This window comes from Vipera ursinii (genome assembly GCF_947247035.1).
Source record: "Vipera ursinii genome assembly, chromosome: W".
Classification (NCBI taxonomy): Eukaryota; Metazoa; Chordata; class Lepidosauria; order Squamata; family Viperidae; genus Vipera; species Vipera ursinii.
In genome coordinates, this window is record NC_139522.1 from 18,454,650 (window position 1) to 18,478,225 (window position 23,576).

Sequence of the window (23,576 nt, forward strand, 5' to 3'; positions counted from 1 at the left end):
GCTGATCCACTAATTTAGTCATTCTGTCGAAGAATGAAATAAGATTTGTTTGGCATAATCTGTTTTTTACGAACCCATATTGGCTACTGGTTATAACTTTGTAGGTACAGATTTGTTGTTTGATTATCTTTTCCAAGATCTTCCTGGGTATTGATGTCAGGCTGATTGGATCTGTTTTTTCCCCCTTTTTGAAGATGGGAACTACATCAGCACTTTTCCAGTCCTCAGGTAGTTCCCTGGTGATCCAAGAACTTTGAAAGATATGTTTCAGTGGTTCTGAGATCATGTCTGCCAGTTCCTTCAGAACCCTGAGATGTAGTACATCAGGACCCCGCGATTTGAATCTGTCTAGAGCTGACAGGTGTTCTCTTACCTTGTTTTTGCATATTTTAATTTGCATTCCTAACCTGGTTCTGTTTTTGGTAAGTTGAGTTTTGTTTTCTTTTTGTGAGACAACAGATGCAACGTATGAATTAAGCAGTTCTGCTTTCTCTCTACTGCCTGTTACTTCTTTGCCATCGTCTCCCATTAGTGGACCAGTTGTTTCTTTGACTGTTTTCTTGTTTTTTATGTGTTGAAAGAGACTTTTTTATTGTTTTTGACATTTGTTGCAAGTCTTACTTCATCCTGAGCCTTAGCTTTCCTAACTTCATCTTTGCAGATTCGGGCTATCTGCTGATATTCTGCCTTACTTATGTGTCCCTCTTTCCAGTTTTTGTACTTTTCCTTTTTTCCCCCTCACAGTTCCTTGTGCAACTATACTGGTTTTCACTTGTTTTCTTGGTTTTCTTTTTTAGTGGTATTGAACTGGGCTGGGCTTTGATAACCATATTTTTCAGTTTCCCAAGCTTCTTGAGTTGATTTGCCCTTTAAGATTTTCATCCATGGAATCTTTCCCAAGCTCTCTGAGTTTGTTAAAATCAGCTCTTTTGAAGTCTAAGACACTGGTTTGATTATGTTCTGTTGCTTGTGTCTGTTTTATATTGAATTCTAATATGACATGGTCACTCTCCCCTAAAGTTCCTGCAACTTCAATCTCCTCTATCACTTCTTATCTGTTGGTAAGATTTAGGTCCAGTATAGCTGTCCCTCTAGTCGCCACCTCTATCTTTTGGTTGATGAAGGTGTCAACTAGGAGGGTCAGGAATCTGTTTGATCTCTCACTTCTTGCAGAGTTTGTTTCCCAGTTGATTTCAGGGTAGTTAAATTCCCCCATGACTATTGTGGTGTGTTTCCTACATACTGTCAGGTTTCTGACGTATGGGCTTTTCAAGTTAACTGATTAGCAAAAGGTTCATCTATTTCTTCTGTTTGGTTTGGTAGCCTGTAGTATACACTTATGACAATGTCATTCTTTTTCTTTTTATGTTGACCCATATGCATTCTAGAAGGTGTTCATCCTTTGTTATATTCATCTCTGTTAATCAGATGGTTAACTGTCAAGATTGCTTTCCAAATCTTCCTCAGTTCCAAAGATTCTTTGAATCTGTTAAGGAATTTTGTTGTGCAGAGATCTCCTTGTGCTACCAAAGAGTTGCACAGACAAGGAAGGGTACTGAGAGCAGCAAGAGTCACACACAGGAGTACACTGAGTTGTAAAAGCAAAAAGTATTTTACTTTAAGGTGGTGTAAAAACAAAAATGCACAGTCAAAAATAAACAGTCCAGGTCATACACAATAGCAACAGTCCAAGAAGTAATCCAAACTACAAAGTCTTCTTACCGGTCCAGAGGTCAATACACAGTTCAGGTTTACAACAGTAGTAAACCAACAGCAGAGCAAAAACAGTAATAGTAGAGATCAGTGAATTCAGAGAGAGAAAGAAGCTACGTTCCTAGCTTCCTCTTATGGCCATGAGAACACTTACACACCCATTGGCCAATTAACATCTTAAAGCCATAACATTATGGTTAATATATTTTCAACCCAACATTGTAGGCTAACACCATATGCCTAACATTCTCCCCTTTGGGTAGAATAATATATAACTCTTACAATCTTATGCACATTCTTTCACAATTAGCATTGTGTTTCACAGCACTTTGTACCTTCATAAAATGGTCTGCAATATTTACATCAGATGAACAATACTCTAGCTGTATTAATTTATCTTTGATACATTGTCTGACATTTAGATAACGAAGATCAGTATGTTTGGATCTTGTTCTTACTGCAGCATTATTTGCCATCTTTACTGCAGCTTGATTGTCCTCATACACAATAAATGGATCATTTACATTTAAACCCATATCTAACAATAATTGTTTGTACACTAGCAGTTCTGTACATAACACTGATAAACATGAGAATTCAGCCTCCATTGTAGATAAGCTTATGTGTTTTTGTCTAATGGACTTCCATCCAATCAAAGAATCACCCAGCATGATAGCCAACCCTGAAGTAGATTTACGAGTGCTTGCCTCAGAGGCAAAACTCGCATCTGCATATGCAGTAAGAATTAACTCACAATTTGGCTCTAAATATAACGAGTAGTGAATAGTCTGCTTCAAATACCTTAATACTCGTTTAGCTGATTGCCAGTGTCTAACAGTTGGATTATTGTTGTACCTAGCTAATTGGTTTACACAGTAAGAAATATCAGGTCTAGTCCAATTACTCAGATACATAAGGTTTCCTATCAAAGATTGATACATAGTCTTATCAAATACAGGACTCTCAACATTAGTGTCCTTAAAATCCATAGAGGCTTTTCTTTAATTCCCAACAATCATGGTCTCTATCATTAGTCAATCCTGGTGGAATTCTTAAATAAATAGTATGCTGCAATGGAGCATGTAAATATGCAGTTTCAACATCTACATGGGTAACCATATATTGGTTTTTAGCTGCCCATACTAAAGCTGCTCTTAAAGTAGTTGCCCTCAGACTGGGTGCAAACACCTCGTCATAATCCTCAGTAGTTTGGGCAAAACCTTGTGCAACCAAACGTGCCTTATGGGTTACGGTCCCATCTACACCCTTCTTTAACTTATATATCCATTTACAACCTATAGCTTGCTCACCAGGTGGCAGTTTAGCTTTCTCATAGACCTTAAGATCCTGCAAAGACTTCAACTCCCTGTTCATTGCAGCTTTCCATGATGCCTGTTCCTTTTCAGGATACATCCTGATCTCATCATAGTTAGAAGGTACTGAACTAACTTGACATATTATACTAGCTTCATAGCGATCAGGTGGACGTCTGATGCGCATTGAACGCCAAGGAATTACAGGGCTTTGAATTTCTGACTCCTTTCCTTCCTCTGATTCATCTCTTATCTCCCCTATCTCCTCTTCATCTTTTATATTTACAGGAGATGTATTATCATTACTAGTTACGTTATCAGAGGAGTCCTTAAACACTAGAGGATCAGTATTAACAGTTACTTGCTCTAACCTATCCCAACCAACGTGCTCAAGGAATTTGGCACTAGTACTGTTATATACATTAGTTGTGCCCTGTTCCCAGAAACGATAGGATCTGTGATTAGCTTCATAACCTACGAAGTATAATTGCCTAGCCCTATGTTGGCCTTTACTCCTGAGTTGTGCAGGAATGTGGACCCAAGCTGGGGTGCCAAACGTGTGCAGATAATCAAGGTTTGGTCTTCTACCATGCCATATAGTATATGGTATTTTACCAGTAGAAGTATTAACAACTATATTCAGAACATGGTTTGCACATTTTGCTGCCTCCCCCCACAGTCTATCTGTTAAGCCAGAATCTCTTAACATGGTTCTCATCATGGCTTGTAACGTTTGCCCACGTCTCTCAACAAATGCATTATGTTGAGGCCTATAAGGGGCTGAACGTTTATGCTCAATGCCAGCTGATTCTAGCATATCAACAAAATGCTTATTTGTAAATTCAGTACCACTATCAGTAATTATGCACTGAACCTTTCTCTTTGTTTTTCTCTCCACGAACTTCAGCCAGTTTGCAAATTGTTGGAAAGTGTCTGCCTTTGACTTAAGCAGATAACAAAATCCATAACGAGAGTAGTGGTCCAATATACTTAAAATATAACATGACCCTCCTAAACTTGGTTTCATGGGTCCAATTAAATCAGCAAACACAACTTCCAAAGGTACAGTTGTTTTGAAGCTGTTTATCCTGTTTGCAGGAGTTGCCTTACTCTTTTCCTGATTACAGGCATTGCAATTCAAATACTTACTACATGGCTTCAGTTTAATTCCTTCTACTAACTCAACTGTTTTACGTAGTGAGTTAAAGTTTACATGCCCTAACCACCTATGCAATAAATGTATACACTCGTCATGTGGCTTCTTGTTCTCACATATAGAGTTAGCTTTAACTGTACTAACCTGATTACTTGTGAGAATGAATAAACCATTTTTCAAATTAGCAGTTACACAGGTTCCATTCCTCTCAATAGTGCATTGCTCCCCTCTGAATGTTACCACGAACCCAACCTTAACCAATTCCCTTACAGATAACAGGTTGAATCTTAGCTTAGGTATATATAACATAGGTAACTGTTCATCAATGCATGGACAATAGGAATTACCTTCACCAGAGGCCTTCATCTTCCAACCGTTGGCTAGTGAAACATATTGGTTGCTGTTTTTCATATTAATAAACTTCTTTTTCTCTTTAGTAATGCATTGTGAAGCCCCACTATCAACAACCCACAATTCATTATTTCTGGATGTTGGTTCACCAGAAACAGCCAAACCAATGCGCTTCTTAGTCTTCCCACTGCTATTAACATTCTGTTTTTTACCCTTTCTACAGAATTTGGCTATATGCCCTCTAGCCCCACAAGAATAACATTTCTTGACATTGTAAACAGTGGTAAATTGCTGCTCCTCTCGTGGCTGTGTCTCTCTCAGCTGGTCTCTGTCACGCCTCCTTCTGGACTCTTCCAGCAGTCTCCCAGTAATATTAGTCAAAGTCAGTTCCTCTCTGGTCAGGACTTCCAAAGAAGAAACATACCCATCATAACTCTCATCCAAAGATGACAGAATAATGTAGACCTGATGCAACTCTGAAAAAATCAGCTCCTTTTCATGAAGCTCTTGAAAAGTTGCCTTCATGTAGTTTAAATGGGTCAGCATATCTCCATTCTTCTGCAGACGAGCCCTAAACAGCTTACGTGTAAGGTGTATATGTGCACCCACACTGTCTCGAACATAAAGCCTTCGCAAAACGCCCCAACACCTAGCAGCAGACTCCTCACCACAAATATGGACAAGCTGCTGGTCATTCAGTGTTAGTCCAATAATGCAAAGAGCTTTCTCATTGCTACGTTTAAAGTCATCTATCCTCTTTGCATCCTCTTCGTTATCTGCATCCCAAGCAGTAGTATCTGGTGGGTTATTTACAACAGTCCATAGTCCTTCCTTGCGCAAAAACAAGCAACATTTCGTGGACCAGGAAACATAGTTTGTCCCATCCAACCGGGTTATCCAGGAGATGCCTGACAACTGTTCTTGTGCCATTTTACACCAAATAGCTAACACAAACTCAGCTAGGAATACTGTGTGTACTAACTCTCAGTACAGGCCTGGGCCCATAACCAGTGTTAAGGAATTTTGTTGTGCAGAGATCTCCTTGTGCTACCAAAGAGTTGCACAGACAAGGAAGGGTACTGAGAGCAGCAAGAGTCACACACAGGAGTACACTGAGTTGTAAAAGCAAAAAGTATTTTACTTTAAGGTGGTGTAAAAACAAAAATGCACAGTCAAAAATAAACAGTCCAGGTCATACACAATAGCAACAGTCCAAGAAGTAATCCAAACTACAAAGTCTTCTTACCGGTCCAGAGGTCAATACACAGTTCAGGTTTACAACAGTAGTAAACCAACAGCAGAGCAAAAACAGTAATAGTAGAGATCAGTGAATTCAGAGAGAGAAAGAAGCTACGTTCCTAGCTTCCTCTTATGGCCATGAGAACACTTACACACCCATTGGCCAATTAACATCTTAAAGCCATAGCATTATGGTTAATATATTTTCAACCCAACATTGTAGGCTAACACCATATGCCTAACAGAATCATTCCAGCTTCATGCCAAAACTGACTCACTCCATAGTTGCCTGTACCTGCTTACTCTTGCAGCTTTGCCAACCAATAATGGGAGGACGGTGGTGAATTCCTAAGGGTGGAGGGAGGTTATGGAATGCAAATGAACTGTCTGTTGCCAGAGAGACATCTAACAAGGTCAAGTGATAAAGAATGTTTTTACTGAAGCAGACACCATAGTTTATGGTGAACTATGAACTGTGGGTGGCCTGGAGAGGAAAACCCTATGTGGGTTTTTGTGGGAAAAATCCCAGAGCTGACTTTGCTTCTCCCGTGCCTAGATGGATTTTTCAATGAAGTTACACTTTTGGTTAATTTAAAAAGCTGGGAGTTTCTTTTGTTGAATGTGCCAAATGGGACGGTTGACATTAAGTCAGCTCTCACAGTAGTGCCTACCTGGATCCCACCAGGAGGCCAAAGACTCGAGATGTCGCAACAGGCAAAAAATCAGAGGAGAGGAAGAAGCTGGAGGAGCCCCTGGCTCAAGAACCCCTAGCAGTACTGCAGACCGGGACAGGGATGCAGCCAGTGGGCACGTGTCCCAAACTGAGGGCTGAAAAGCCAGACCTGCAGTCGGTGAGCTTACGGGAACAACTGTGGGATGCCCCATACCAGGGACCAAAGATTTGCTGGGCAGTGAACTTGGGAAAGGCGGCAGAGGCCGAGGACACCCTAATCCCTGCAGGAATTAACATGACCCTAGGGAGCAATTGGAAAGTGAGGCGGCCAGTCAAGTGGGATGAGCCGGTCAAATGTAAGCTCCCTGCTGCTCCCCGCAGCCCATCAATGGAGCAGCTGGGAGAGAAGTTTGGAGGCCTCAAGATCAAGGGAGTCGTGTCACTGGGAGCCAGGGCAACTGTGGCCAAGACAGGGGCAGTGAAGTCACTAACTACCCTATCTCCTCCCCTTCTGCAGCCGGTGGTGCCAGCACCTGTCGGGACGATTGGATCTCCTTGCAGGGAGCAGCGGCAGCGGATTTCACCATACTTCCCCCCCCGCGTAGCAGTGTGTGGCCTTGGTAGCTCAAGCGGGGGTCGAGGCCCCTCTGGCTTCCTTCCCAGTGTCAGCAGCGGTCCTACTGCCTGGGTACATTTTGATGAGAGATGAGTGACCACCGCCCTTACTCACGGTTCGTTTTGATGGGGACCCAGGCAAACTGGCTCACTTCTTAGCCCAGATGTGGCTGCACATGGCACTGCTATAGGGGAAATGTACCTAGACAATGCAGCTCGGGTTCACACAGTGACGTCCAACCTGGAGGGCGGCATGTCCGGATGGCTGGTGGCCCTGCACAATGCTGGGGCGCAGGAGCTGGGTGACCTAGATGCGTTCATGCAGATCCTCCGAGGGTGTTTTTAGGATCCCATGGCGGCCCAGCGCACTGAATCCCACATCCGCATCCTTAAGCAGGGAAAGTGGCTGGTGGCAGAGTACATGCAGGACTTCCACAGCCTAGCCAGCCACCTTCCTGACTGGCCTGAACGCATGCTGGTCTCCTACTTCTGAGTGGGGCTAGACTGAGAGGTATACCAGAACTGCATACCCCAAGGGGTGCCATGGAACTTGCAAGCGTGGTTCCAAGTGCCTGGGGAACTGGAGATCAAGTTGATAGAGTTCTGGGAGCACACTGTGCAGGAAAGTCAGCCCCGCAGAGTGCCCAAGAGATGCACAGGTCCCGGGCGGGAAGGAGGGGTGCACCCTCGGCCGGAGGAGGCAAGCCTTGCCGAGCCCTGGAGCCCTGCTTCCACTGCAAAAAGGAGGGTCATCAAGCAGCCAAGTGCCTCGCACCACAATGAGCAACTGCTCCTCTGCCCACCAGCCAACCCAAGAAGAAGAGACCGTAAGCAAAATCAAAGGAGAAGACACACATTGGAAAGCAAGTTGTTGAGTTCTCTCCTCAATCCAGTAAGGAGGAGAGAACTCCGACCAACCCCCAAAACTCTGTTTGCACCTGGTGCGTGATTAGCTGCTAGGTGGTGGAGAGGCCGGGACTATGGTTAAAGCTGAGGTGACCCATTGTCAGACCCTCAATGTATTTCTTTCTTTCTTTTTTAAAAAATGTTTTATTGATTTTCTAATTTTACATTTAAATATTTGAAAAGCCCCGTGGCGGCTGGGTTAATTGATAATACAATGACATGCAAGTATCTTTAGTACAAATCTCAAGCTTTTCCCCTTAGTATTTACTGTCTCCTGAACTAATACAATTCTTATTAAATCAATTAAATAAAAATGACATTCTTACATTTGTCAATAATTTTTGGCTTATACATATCCTTATCATTTTAACATTCAGTCTTTACAGACAATCAATGTCCTAATTAGTTTTCCCCAATTTTTAATTTTCCATTAATATTTAACTTAACATTTAATATTTATAGTTTCCAAGTTTTAAGTAACCAAAGTTCCCATTATCACATCACAAAGTCTAATATTCAGAATACACATCTTATCTATTTGAATATATTCTATTTCTCACCATCTTACATCAACTAATTAATAATACGATATAACATTCTTTTCTATTTATTTCCAAACATCTTAAATTTAGTAACCAAATATTCTCTTGTTTCAACATCAAATACTTCCTTTTTTTTCCTCTTAATGTCTATTATTTCATATTTAAGCTAGTACAGTTTTTATTATATCAGCTAATTAAAAACATGTTTATTACGTTTATCAATATATTTTTAGCTTATATATATCTTAATTAGCTTTACATTCAACCTTTATAAACAAATCAATATTCAAATTTAACTTTTAATATTTATACTTCCAAATTTTAAAATAACCAGTTTTCTTTATCTCAGTTCATAAAAAATCTAGTGTTTAAAGTACGTATCTTGTCAAATAGAGTATATTCTATTTTAATCCTTACTAATAAAGCCCTGATTTTCTTCAGCCTTATTCAAGCTTTCTTTCTTTGCCAAGTCGACTTCCATATCCGTGTTTTTAAATCATCGTATATATCTCCCTCTGTTATTATATATACTGTTTGAAATAAGAAAGGCCATCCAGTCACCATTTTTTTGAAGGGGCTAACAAATTGTCTCTTATTTTTCTTTCTCGGCGTAGTTGTCCTGAAATGTTTTGGAAAGATAGAAATCCAGTTAAAGTCAGGTTATTGTTTCAACGTTTTAAACTCCCCTGGATAGTCAGTCGCCACTGTTATTAGAGGGTGGGATAGAATTTCCCTTCCGTCTCTCCACAGGTGGTAAATACTTTGGGCAGCTTATACAGGTGGAAAAAATAGTTAGGATTGAAGAGAGGTTCAGATCTCACCCAGTCTCATCTGCGCTGCTTTGTAGGTGCCTAGTGGTAAGTTGTCCCGAGCCAGACATCCTAGAATGTGAAGTGAAGTGGGCCTTAGAAAAACTGAGCAACAACAAAGCTAGTGGAAGTGACAGTATTCCAGCTGAGCTATTCAAAATCTTAAAAGACGATGCAGTAAAAGTGCTACACTCAATTTGCCAGCAAATTTGGAAAACTCAACAGTGGCCACAGGATTGGAAAAGATCAGTTTACATTCCAATTCCAAAGAAAGGCAGTGCCAAAGAATGTTCAAACTATTGCACCGTTGCACTCATTTCACATGCTAGTAAAGTTATGCTTAAAAACTTACAAGCTAGATTCCAGCAGTATGTGGATCGAGAACTACCAGAAGTACAGGCAGGATTTCGAAGAGGCAGAGGAACTAGAGATCAAATTGCCAACATACGCTGGATCATGGAGAAACCTAGAAGAATTCCAGAAAAACATCTACTTCGGCTTCATTGACTATGCTAAAGCCTTTGATTGTGTGGATCATAACAAACTGTGGCAAGTTCCTAAAGAGATGGGCATGCCAGATCATCTTATTTGTCTCTTGAGAAACCTATATGCGGGTCAAGAAGCAACAGTGAGAACTGGACACGGAACCACTGATTGATTCAAAATTGGGAAAGGAGTCCGGCAAGGCTGTATACTGTCACCTTGCCGATTTAACTTATATGCAGAGCACATCATGAGAAAGGCAGGGCTAGATGAATCAAAAGTTGGAATTAAGATTGTCGGGAGAAATATCAAGGACCTAAGATATGCAGATGATACCACTCTAATGGCAGAAAGCGAAGAAGAACTAAAGAGCCTCTTGTTGCAGGTGAAGAAGGAGAGTGCAAAAGTTGGGTTGAAACTTAACATTAAGAAAACCAAGATCATGGCAAGAAATTAAAAGACGCTTGCTCCTCGGGAAGAAAGCCATGGCAACTCTAGACAGCACACTAAAAAGCAGAGACATCACCCTGACAACAAAAGTGCGTATAGTCAAGGCTATGGTCTTCCCAGTTGCAATGTATGGCAGTGAAAGTTGGACCATAAGAAAGGCTGAGCGCCAAAGAATTGAGCCCTTTGAACTATGGTTGGACTGCAAGGCGATCAAACCGGTCAGTCCTAGAGGAGATCAACCCTGACTGCTCTTTAGAAGGCCAGATCCTGAAGTTGAAACTCAAATACTTTGGCCACCTAATGGGATGGAAGGACTCACTGGAGAAGAGCCTAATGCTGGGAAAGATTGACGGCAATAGAAGAAGGGGACGACAGAGATTGAGGTGGCTGGATGGATTCACTGAAGCAGTAGGTGTGAGCTTAAATGGACCCCAGAAGATGGTAGAGGACAGGAAGGCCTGGAGGAACATTGTCCATGAGGTCGTGATGGGTTGGACACTGTTAGGCATATGGTGTTAGCCTACAATGTTGGGTTGAAAATATATTAACCATAATGGTATGTCTTTAAGAAGTTAATTGGCCAATGGGTGTGTAAGTGTTCTCATGGCCATAAGAGGAAGCTAGGAACGTAGCTTCTCTCTCTCTCTGAATTCACTGATCTCTACTATTACTGTTTTTGCTCTGCTGTTGGTTTACTACTGTTGTAAGCCTGAACTGTGTATTGACCTCTGGACCGGTAAGAAGACTTTGTAGTTTGGATTACTCCTTGGACTGTTGCTATTGTTTATGACCTGGACTGTTTATTTTTGACTGTGCATTTTTGTTTTTACACCACCTTAAAGTAAACTACTTTTTGCTTTTACAACTCAGTGTACTCTTACTGTGTGACTCTTGCTGCTCTCAGTACCCTTCCTTGTCTGTGCAACTCTTTGGTAGCACAAGGAGATCTCTGCACAACAAATTCCTTAACAGACACAACGTTGCAGCTAACAGCAACAGTGGTAAGTTTGACTTTGGCTGTCTGCAGCCTGGTGACGAGCCATATTTCTATGGCCGGTCTTTCGTCTGCCAGTTTGGAGGACTGCACCGGATCGGGCAGAAGGGCTACCACCCTGCCGTGATCAAGCGGGGATCCCCTCCTTGCTGGTCACCCCTACAGGGTGTCTTTCGCACCCTTTCCAGGGTCTCCCAGCGATGCAAAATCGGACGTGGAAGACGGAGCTCACTTCCAAATGTCTGCAGCAGCCGCGGCGACAAACCAGAAGTCAATGTATTTCTTATGCTTTCCTTTTCGGGTTCTGCCATTCTATTGAGGGGGGACGCTTGTGCTGGGAAAGAGGGGAATAACCTATGGGTCATCTGCAATGTACTTCCATTGCTTTGTTTTATCCTCTTTGAAGTATCTTACTTGGGGTGTGAAAGGAATGTGCCTCCAGCCATCTGCCTTATCTCTCGTCGGATGGGGAGAAGCCACGAAGAAACTTGACAGCCTTGAGAACGGCGCCTTATTGGTTCTTTCCCACAACAATTTAACACCTATGGATTGGTTCAATTCAAACTGGCCAGTTGGACATTTGGGGTGGGCTTTGAAGGGGTTCTTTTAATGTAACGTTTCGCATGGGAAATCCTCAGATCCTCCTGTACTATCCTGCTATCAATACCTTCCAATAAAAGTTTCTGTTGAGACAATGCAAGTTTCAAGAGTTCTGCTTCCTTTGGAGGTTTAACTGAGGCAGGTCCTTACAACCATGCTGTTTTCACAACTAGACAGGTCAATAAAGGGTGAGCCAGCCACCTGCCTAACAGAGCCAGTTCAGCTCAAAGTGGAGACTCAAGTAGAGACTGTTAGGTTTATTATAATCCCCAGCATGACTGAGCCCATGGTCCTAAGATTAGCATGGTGGAAAAAGTGGAACCCCTCTGTCAGCTGGGATAGAGAAAAGTGGCAGATGTTTAAGGAAAGCCACTAATTGGCAAGAGCCAGGGAAAGCGCCCGTGGCTGCAGCTACAAAAGTGAAAGTGGAAACTGCAAGTACACTAAGAGGACACAGTGGGTTAGAGCCACTAATTTCAGTAGAGTATCATGACCTAGCTGAGGATTTTAGTGAAAAGGAATCAGATGTGCTTCCACCTCACCAATCCACCGACTGTTGGATACAGATCGTGCCAGGAGCCAAATTGCCTAAGCCAAAAATGTGCTGTATGACCCCCAGAAAGATGGATGTGCTCTTGAGTGTTTATTGGCAAGAACCTAGCAAGAGGGTTCAGCCAGCCAGCAAAATAAAGAATGGTGGCCCAGTGCTTTTCAAGGAAAAGAAGGACAGGTCCCTTAGACTTTGGGTCGACTATAGGGGACTGAACTGCATATGTGTGGAAAATGTGTACCCTCTTCCCCCTTATGAGGGACAGGCTAGGGCTATTTGGCAAAGGGAAAAATCTTCACGAAGCTGGACTTGAAGGAGGCGTATTACCAAGTGAAGTTTAAGGAAGGGGACGAGTGGAAAATGGTGCTTAATTGCCCCCTAGGCTGCTATCAGTTCCGAGTAATGCCATTCGGGGTGCAAGGGGCCCCTGCCGTATTCATGGAACTGATAAATGAAATCCTGCACGAGAACCTGTACAAGGGAGTCTTGGTGTACTTGGAGGATATAGTACTATACACCGAGACCCCTGAAGAACACGTGAAGCTGGTCAGAACCATACTCAGGAAACTGCAGGAAGCTCAAGTGTATACAAAGCTGTCTAACTGTGAATTCCACAAGACCTGGTTAGACTACCTGGGATGCCAGATCTCCAGTGAGGGAGTGGAGATGGATCCCAGTAAGGTGAAGGCAATATAGGAGGCAACTACAGTTTCTTGGGGTTTGCAAACTTTTATCGCCAATTCATCCCCACCTTTGCCCAGATAGCCCAATATGGTAAAGATGGGGGAGGGGCGAAACCAAAACTCAGCCAGCCCCTGGATTGGTCCCTTGACTGCCAATCAGCTTTTGAAATGTAGAAGTGCCTGTTTGGTACGGAGCCGGTCCTGAAACATCCCAACCCAGTGGAGCCGTTTGTAATACAGGTGGATGCCAGTGATGTAATAGTGAGGACGGTCCTACTCCAAAGGAATGCCAAAGGGGAATTACAACCCTGTGCCTACACATCTCACAAGTTGTTGGACACTGAAAGGCACTGGGCTATCTGGGAAAAGGAGGCTTACGCAGTCCAGTGGGCTCTCCTGACATGGAGACAGTTCCTGGAGGGTAGCAAGATGGACGGATCATAAAAACCTGGAAGCTCAGAAGCCCCCTCCCCCGAAGGTATCCACTAAGCAGGTCCGGTGGGCCCAATACTTTAACCATTTCAACTTCACACTCCAGTATCTGCCAGGAGGAAAAACTTCCTTGCAGATGCCCTCTGCCTTATGCCACAATACAATATCACCCAAGAGGTAGTGATGATGTCCATCACCCCATCCAAGCAGCACGCAGTGCCGTCTCTCGCCTGATAACAAGTGATGCCTCAGCAGGAGCCAGCCCAGGACGTAACACAACTGTTCTGTACCAGCCTGCTACCGGCCCTGCAGAAAAGGCAGGGACAACCCCTTTACAAACGGCAAGAGGCTGGAATTACGCCTGCCAAATTTATAGCTACAAAAACAAACAAGACACGAACCAAGAAACAGGAGCTTTAAGAAACAGGAACTATCCAAGCGGTTGCCTTCAGCAAACCAGCCCTCACACACATTCCCCTTATATAGAGTTCAGGGCGTGGCTTCTCTCTGCCTCCTTCCGAGGAGCCCCATTGCCTTCCTCTGTTTACTCCTAATTGACTGCCTCCTGCGTCGGGCGTCCTTGAACAGGGCCAGCTGTGGATCATCTTCATCCACGCTGTCAGGCTCACACAGCTGGGTCTCCGTGGTGACCACGTGGGAGGGGCCTGGCTGAGGGCTCTCATCAGCAAGATCTTCAACCCCCTCAGCAAGGTCTTCAACACCCCCCTCCTCCTCTGAATCGTCCGACCCAACTGCCGAACCCACAGGCTGACCCTGAATCACAAAACTATCCTGCACCGCAGGGCCCTTCCCCCGGGTCTGCCGCTCCGGATGTGGTCGGGATGGAAATTGTTCATGAAAAGCGGTCACCAACGCAGGGGCATGAACGGCGGTCGCGTCTTCCCAGGTGAAGTCCTCTGGTCCGTAACCTTTCCATTCAATCGTACTGGAAATGACCTTTCAGCCAACAGGAATCCCTGATGCTGGCGACCTCGTACTCGGGGGTGCTGCCTCCATCATGAGGTCCTGATGGGGGAGGTTCCGCTCGGCGTAGTGGACAGGCCGGTTGCTCGGGGACCAACAGAGACCGATGAAAGACTGGGTGCACGCGCAGGGAACGTGGCAGAGTTAAGCGATAGGCGACCGGATTGATGACAGCCTCGACTGGGAACGGTCCTAAATATCGGTGATCTAACTTTCTCACCGGCCGTGTTGACGGTAGGTTCCTGGTGGACAACCAGACCTGATCTCCCACTGATAGTGGAGGCGTATCCCGTCTTGACCGATCAGCAAACCTTTTGTAATCGGCCTTGGCCTTCCCTAACTGACGTCGCACCAATCGATGGATCGCCTGTAACTCTGCCATGAAGTCGTTCGCTGCCGGCTCCGGTGAGTCCACGGGAGAAAGGGAAAAACCGGGGGTGATATCCCACATTGGCCAAGAATGGTGTCATCTGTGTGGAGGTGTGCTGTGAATTGTTAAATGCAAACTCAGCTATGGCCAGATAGTCCACCCAATTGTTTTGCTGCAGATTGACGTAGCAGCGCAGATATTGTTCCAGGATACCAATGACCTTCTCAGTTCCCCCGTCAGTTTAAGGATGATGCGCGGACGAGAGGCAAATCTTGATATCCAACGCATGCATCAACTCCTGCCAGAAGCGGGCTGTAAACTGGGCCCCCCTATCAGAGACGACTCTATCAGGGAGGCCGTGCAGCCGAAACACCTGCTGAATGAACATATGACTAGTGGCGCGGGCTGACGGTAAGCCGCGACAGGGGATGAAGTGCGCCATCTTGGTCAGCATGTCCACCACCACGTACACTGTCGTAAAACCAGAGGATGGGGGTAAATCCGTCAGAAAGTCCATGGACACAGCCCCCCAGGGTCTTTTGGGTGTCGGCAAAGGCTGCAGTAATCCAGGCGGAGCCCCTGTCGCTGACTTGGCCTGCCTGCATGGGATGCAGGAGGTAACATAGGACTGGACGTCGTGTTGGACTCGGGGCCACCAGAAGGTACGGGAGACCAAGTTCAGGGTCTTGAACAGGCCAAAATGCCCCACCGCCGGGTTATCGTGACACTGGCTGAGGATGAGTCCCCTGAGTTGCCCTCCCGGAACGTAGAGCCGGTCATGATAATACAAGAGTCCATCCGTGACCGTCCAAGGAGAATCTGGCCCCACCTCCTCCTTCCGCTGAGCCACCCACACCTCCTGCTGCTGTGCCTCCCGGATCCGAGCCCGTATATCAACCGGCTCCCGCACCGCAGCAAAAGACTCGATGGGGATCACTGTCCTGGGCAGAAGCTTGTCTTCCACTCGGGAATATTCGGGCTTCCTGGACAGAGCATCCGCTCTTTGATTGTGCCCGCTAGGTATGTACCGAACCCGGAAGCCAAACCTCGCAAAGAAAAGAGACCACCGGATCTGGCGTTGGTTCAAATTCCGAGCGGTCTGCAGGCTTTCCAAATTCTTATGGTCCGTCCGGACCTCGATTTGATGCCGCGCTCCCTCCAGATGATGCCTCCAGGCCTCGAACGCCACTTTGATGGCTCCTTCTCCCAGATTGTATAATTGCGCTCCGAAGGGTTCGGTTTTCGTGAATGGTACGCGCAAGGGAAGAGGGTAATGCTGGGCGTCGTTGCCTGGAGTAACACCGCCCCAATGGCAATGTCGGAGGCGTCTGCCTCCACAACAAACGGCCGTTGCGGGTCAGGATGCTTCAAGATGGGCTCCTTCATGAAGGCTTCCTTCAAAGTCTGGAAAGCCTGTTGTTCTGGAGCGTTCCACTGGAACCGAGTCTTCTTCTGCAGGAGCCGGGTGAGGGGGGCTGTCAAGGCAGCAAACCCAGGGATGAAAGTTCGGTAATAGTTGGCGAACCCAAGAAGTCGCTGAACATCCTTCACGCGACGCGGGGGTTGCCAACTCTGCAAAGACTCAACCTTACTCGGCTCCATGGCGATGCCCTCAGGAGAAATGCGGTGACCCAGGAAATCGATGGTCACCCGGTAGAACTGGCACTTCTCCAACTTGGCAAACAGCCGATGTTCTCGGAGTCGCTGCAGGACTTGATGGAGATGCTGATGGTGCACCTCACGCGACGGGGAGTAGATCAGGATGTCATCCAAGTGGATCATGACAAACTGATCCAACAAATCCCGGAAAATGTCATTCATGAAATGCTGAAACACAGCGGGGGCGTTGGTCAGGCCAAACGGCATCACCGTGTACTCAAAATGTCCATAGCGAGTACCAAACGCCGTCTTCCATTCATCACCCGGCCGAAGCCTGCCGAGGTTGTAAGCTCCACGCAGGTCCAGTTTCGTGAAGATCTTAGCCTCCCGGAGTCGGTCCAAGAGTTCGGGGATGAGGGGCAGCGGGTTACGATTGCGCACCGTGATGGCGTTGAGTTTCCTATAATCGCAGCAAAGCCGCAATTCGCCCAACTTCTTTTTGACGAAGAGCACGGGTGCAGACACTGGCGAGGACGAGGGCCGGATGAAACCGCGAGCCAAATTCTTCTCCAGAAAGTCCCGCAATGCAGCCAACTCGGGGTCCGACATGGAGTACAAACGCCCCACTGGGAGAGGCGCATCAGGGACTAAATCAATGGGGCAGTCATAGGGCCTGTGCGGGGGTAATTGATCCGCCTCTGTCTCGCTGAACACATCAGCAAAGTCGGACAGTTCGGGAGGCAAGGAAACCCCTGGGGAACCCTCCACCTGGCCGGCACAGATATGGCGGGAGTGGTCCACGCACTGCAAGCTTGGGAAGGTGACCAAGTTCTGTGACCAATAGATCTGTGGGTCATGCGCCCGGAGCCACGCCAGTCCCAAGACCACAGGGAAATGCAGATCTGAGGTGATATAGAACTGGATGGCCTCCACATGGGAACTGATGGCCATACATAATGGTTGCGTGGCGGCCGTAATTGGCCCAGACAGGAGCACTCGACCATCGATAGTCTCCACTAACATGGGCGGATCCACCGGGTACTGGGGAACAGCCCATTTGGCCACAAATGCTGAGTCCATAAAATTTGTGGTGGCCCCAGAGTCAATTAAGGCATGGACTGGAATCACCTCTGGCTTGCCAGGAAGGATCAGACGTGCCTCCAATATCAGATGCCGTGGAGGTCCACAGGCAGCATCGGAAAGACGTCGCTCAGTGTTGTTGTGGGACGCCCGATCTATCACACCGTCTAGATCGGGCTCGGGGCGTTTCCCGACAGAAAAGTAGGGGACTTTCTCGGGGCAGACTCGGTCACTGATGCCCGCTGTCGCTTCTTTGGGCAAAAAACAGCCAAATGCCCAGGGTCCCCACAGTAAAAACACAACCCCCCCGATCGTCGTCTGTTCATTTCAGTCACCGATAAACGAGACCTGGCGGCACCCAGCTCCATTGGCTCCTCCCTTTGAACTGGGGGCTCACGCACAACAGGGGCTGCAGGGGTCTGTGGGGTGGCACGGCGACTCCTTCGCTGCTGCAACCGAGCATCGATCCGCAAGCAGAGATGGATCAGCCCATTCAGGTCTGAGGGAATATCCACACGGGCCAGCTCATCCAACATCTCCTCCGACAATCCATCCTGGAAGGCATCCACAAGCACAGCCTCATTCCAGGCGGAATCCTGGCTAAGCAGCCGGAAATCGCTGATATAGCCCGGTAGGGGGCGTTGACCCTGCCTCAGAGCTTTCATGCGTCGAGTAGCAGTCTGCGTCTTAATAGGGTCCTCATACATCAGACGCATATGATCACAAAACCCCACAAAGTTGTCCAACAATGGGCTAGGTTGAGCCAGCAGAGGCATGCCCCAACGAGCTGCATCACCCGAAAGAAGGCTTAACACAAACCCCACCTTATCCCGGTCAGTGGGGAAATCAGCTCCTCTCACGCTGATAAAGAGCTGGCATTGTCCCAGGAAAGCAGGAAACAGTTCTGAATTGCCAGTAAATTTATCCGGCACTGCAATTTGGCATTTTCTCCTGGGTGGGGGTGATCGTGGGGGTGCAGCATGAACCTGAGCTTGCAGTTGAGCCACCTGAGCTGCCAGCAAAGTGAGTTGCTGGGTGAGCTGGGCATTCTCAGCACGTAGCTGCTCCATAATATTAGTAAGGGGTGGGAGGCTGAAGGCAAACTGTTCTGTACCAGCCTGCTACCGGCCCTGCAGAAAAGGCAGGGACAACCCCTTTACAAACGGCAAGAGGCTGGAATTACGCCTGCCAAATTTATAGCTACAAAAACAAACAAGACACGAACCAAGAAACAGGGGCTTTAAGAAACAGGAACTATCCAAGCGGTTGCCTTTAGCAAACCAGCCCTCCCACACATTCCCCTTATATAGAGTTCAGGGCGTGGCTTCTCTCTGCCTCCTTCCGAGGAGCCCCATTGCCTTCCTCTGTTTACTCCTAATTGACTGCCTCCTGCGTCGGGCGTCCTTGAACAGGGCCAGCTGTGGGTCATCTTCATCCACGCTGTCAGGCTCACACAGCTGGGTCTCCGTGGTGACCACGTGGGAGGGGCCTGGCTGAGGGCTCTCATCAGCAAGATCTTCAACCCCCTCAGCAAGGTCTTCAACACCCCCCTCCTCCTCTGAGTCATCCGACCCAACTGCCGAACCCACAGGCTGACCCTGAATCACAACAACAACCCTTAAATGATGCCCTAGTAAGCGATGAGTGTTTCCAGCAGCCCAGAGATGATCTATCTGTGAAGGAGGGGCTAGCATGGAAAGGCACCAAAGTATATGTTCCAGCCAGCCAGTGGACCTGGATTTTACAGAGGAGTTGCAATGCAAAAGCAGCGGGACATTTTGGGGTTATGAAGACCCTGCACCTAGTGAAGAGACAATTCAAACAGACTTGAACATTGGGCGCTATCTAACAAAATGAAATTCAGTGGTGAAAAAAGTACGGTTCTACATTTAGGCAAGAAAAACCAAATGCCCAGGTATAGTATAGGTGGTACCTTGCTCAATAGTAGTAACTGTAAGAGGGATCTCGGAGTCCTAGTGGACAATCACTTAAATATGAGCCAGCAGTGTGCTGCAGCTGCCAAAAAAGCCAACACAGTGCTAGGCTGCATTAACAGAGCGATAGAATCAAGATCACGTGAAGTATTAATACCACTTTACAATGCCTTGGTAAGGCCACACTTGGAATACTGCATCCAGTTTTGGTCACCACGATGTAAAACAGATGTTGAGACTCTAGAAAGAGTACAGAGAAGAGCAACAAAGATGATTAGGGGATTGGAGGCTAAAACATATAAGGAATGGTTGCTGGAATTGGGTATGTCTAGTTTAATGAAAAGAAGGACTAGGGGTGACATGATAGTAGTGTTCCAATATCTCAGGGGTTGCCACAAAGAAGGGGAAGTCAAGCTATTCTGCAAAGTGCCTGAAGGCAGGACAAGAAGCAACGGATGGAGAGAAGCAACCTCGAACTAAGGAGAAACTTCCTGACAGTTAGAACAATTAACCAGTGGAACAACCTGCCTCCAGAGGTGGTGAATGCTCCAACACTGGGGGGTTTTAAGAAGAGACTGGACAGCCATTTGTCTGTAATGGTATAGGGTTTCCTGCCTGAGCAGCGGGTTGGACTAGATGACCTCCAAGGTCCCTTCCAACTTTATTATTATTATTATTATTATTATTATTATTATTATTATTATTATTATTATTATTATTATTATTATTTACAGCCACATCCCTAATTATAATAGGGTGTGCATGCTTATGCAACCACATTATTGTACATTTATTATTATTTTCCCCCTAAAAGGTTTCAGTTTGTTTTTCAATGTAATTGTACAGCTTATATGTTATATTAAAGGTGGAAAGTATTCTGAAATGATTTGTCTTGGTCTGATTTTTTTACATTACAAAAACCTTGCATTTTAACAGGGGTGTTTAGCCTTTTTATATCCACTGAACCTGTAAGCCCATGTAGGCCCAATATCATCTAAGAAAATTAATAGGTGCAGTCGAATATTTTGTTTAGAAATATGCTATACAAGAGTAAACTGGCATGGTAGAGAGCTTCTTCAAGTGCTAAAAAAGGTGGAAAGGAGTAGCATCGCTGTCTTCACATTCACCTTAGCAGTTATTTCCTAAATGCACAAGACTTTCCTCATGATAGTTATTTTTCAACAACATCTGCTTGCCTCTCCAAATTTCAGAGATGCCCATTGGCTGAGAAAGATAAAAATGAAAAATATATATTGTGAGGGAGTAGATTAATTTCTAGATTATAATTATTGCAATACCAATAATGTATTTTCCAAAGCTTCTGAGTAAGTCAAAACTACGACTTACAATATTTTTTGTTGATTTATTTCAGACACTATTTGACATTCAAAACAACGCTTCAAAAAAAGAACCTGAACACGGACAAAAAAATGACTCAAAAAAGATGTCTGTTGAGAGAGTTTATCAAAAAAGACTCAACTTGAGCATATTCTTATCCGTCCTGATACATACATTGGTTCAGTAGAACCTTTAACTCAGGTAATTTCCATTTCCTCTTTATCTGAGGAGTTAATATTGTTTGAATTCATGAAATGCTTGTACTTGGGTGTTCTTAAATGGCAGTTTGCATTTTTCTATTTTTTAACATTTGTTAGCAGCACAGAGTCATCCGATGAGTGAATGGTAAGATAAATTGATTGATTAAATGACAAAAATATAATGAATAGTTTTTTTAAGAAAAACCTAGGTATGTCTATTAAGGTATTTTAAAATAATATATAAAACTTTTATTCATAAAATAAACTTTTTATTTACAGTTGATGTGGGTGTTTGATGAAGATATAGGAATGAATTATAGAGAGGTTACTTTTGTTCCTGGCTTATATAAAATATTTGATGAAATTCTTGGTAAGTGTTTATAACAATAATATATTAAGAGCATTTGGAAATTTTTTTGAAGTGGAAGAATAAAGGTATATTTTGCCATTTTGTGGATACAATGTTGCTGATAGTAAACGTATTAACATGTTAAAGAGATGAAAACACCCCAAGGCATCATCTGTTCTTTCCTGTCAGAATTATTTGTGAATTTATTCCTCTCTAATATTATTAAAATGTAGTTTACAATTATATCTCACTAACTAGTGAAATAATTCTTACCTAATGCAACATTTGTAAAATTTCAAATGTGATGCTTGGACTGAAATCACTGTAAGTGAATTTAATTCCCTTAGAATGTTATGCAAAACATAATATCAATATACTGTTAATGGTGAAAGGGGATGGAGAAGACAGCTACACCCATTTCACAGTCCCTCAGTTGTTGTTAATGCAGTTAACTACAGTAGTCAAAAGTTTATTATAATGTAGTCCGAGAATTTTGTTTGGAATGGTAAAAGTACCCAGTGCTGAGGACTTTTGTGTATTTAAAGGATTATAGCATGTAGAATTTAGTCGTGTAAATTAAAAAATACTCCTAATGTATACACATTTTCCCACATCCAGATTATTTATCTGTGACCTAGAAGAATTTTTTGAAAAGTTTCTATGAAAAATCCTCATGGGTAAAAAGTGAGAAGCTATACCAATCAGTGATAATTTTGCAGTGGTCATTTAGCTCAATAGTAACTTAATCAAGATTGCTATTAACATACCATAACTTTGTTTTACATCCTTATTTCATATTTCCTCATTACAATCTCATGTCAAATATCAGCATATGCTTTTTAAAGATATTCAGCAGGTTGATTTGAATCACTGGGGACATCAGCATGATTCACAGTCAAATTAACATTCTTATATTTACAATATCCTGAAAATCAGCTATAACAAATTTTCCTAAGTATTGCAAATCAAGAAGATTGTACATTAATATGTCTGTTAACATCGTCTGTAAAAATAAATGGCCCTATGAATGTTGGCAGATTAAAAGTGTTCTGCTAAAATAGTTTTAGTTTTTCACTAAGTCACAGAAATTTATAGTTTCCTAGCTGTACATTTTCTCTTTATCCTACTTCACTATGATTTTTTCCTGTAACAGTGGCATTGCACAAGGCTGCAGTTTCATTGACAGAATTACTACATTGCTATGTACTGTTGCTAGCAGGTTTCTTTACTTCTAATGAATCTTACTTAGAAATCTGACATTTTTCTGTATTATACAATAAAAGGAAAAAATAGATGTTGAAATGTCTCAGCTGATAGAAGTTAAAAGTATAGGAAACCTGTAAGAATAAAATATTTTATCTGAACAGTAGATGACTTAAGAACGTTCTTGTTGGCTTTTTTCATCTTTAAAGATGGGCATAGAGATAACATACAAGGTGCCTTTTAGTGTACGTTTTTATATAGAAAGGGTAGAAAATGAATTACAAAATATAAAGGTAGAACATTGACATCTATTTCTGGCAGAGTAAATCTATCCTAAAACTACCGTATTTTCCGGCGTATAAGACGACTCGGCGTATAAGATGACCCCCGACTTTTGAGAAGATTTTCAAGATTTTTCGTCTTATACGCCGGAAAATACTTACATCCCAGTTGCCAAGTGTCCGACACAAGCCCAATTCAGCCCTGTCTGATACAGATGGTGCAAAGCCTCCCTTTTGAAGCCCAAAGGGGCTTTTCCTTCCACCCACCCATTTGAGAGCACATTTGCAGACGGAGCAGCCGCGCGTCTGGAGCCAAGCCCCGCCCAGGAGGCAGTCAGCCGGGTAGGCTCGGAAGACGCGCTGGAGAGCTGGGCTTGGGGAGGCCATGCCGAGGCCGGCTGGCGAGGGCCGCTGCGTGGTCTGCAGGCGAGAGGGGCGCCAGGCCCGCCAGAAGTCCCCGGAAGTTCCTGGAACGGCCTGGCGGCGGGCGGGTGCTCCCTCCCCAACCCGCCGGGGAGTGTCTCCCAAAGCACAGCGTCTGGCGGCCGGGAGTCCGTCGGCCTGGTCGCTGGCAAGCTGGGCCGCGGCTGGGGCCGGGGCCCAGGAACCGGTAGCCGGGTGCGGGTGGGGGGAAGGAAAGCCGGGCGTGGGCTTCTGCGGCTGGTTGTGAGGCCGGATGCGGGTGTCTGCCGGATCGCCGGTGAGTGGCCTCGAGGCCCTGCTGAATGT

General features: G+C 44.9%; 1 protein-coding gene across 1 annotated transcript in view; it reads left to right on the forward strand.

The window, feature by feature from the left end:
• Positions 1-23,576, forward strand: part of LOC310648218 (DNA topoisomerase 2-beta-like) — a gene marked incomplete at both ends in the record, with an annotated part of 347,379 nt that overhangs the window by 37,315 nt on the left and 286,488 nt on the right. Inside the window, 3 exon segments of the mRNA XM_083375966.1 lie at positions 20,849-20,939; positions 20,942-21,015; positions 21,294-21,384. Of these exon segments, the coding sequence (XP_083232092.1) occupies positions 20,849-20,939; positions 20,942-21,015; positions 21,294-21,384 (256 nt within the window).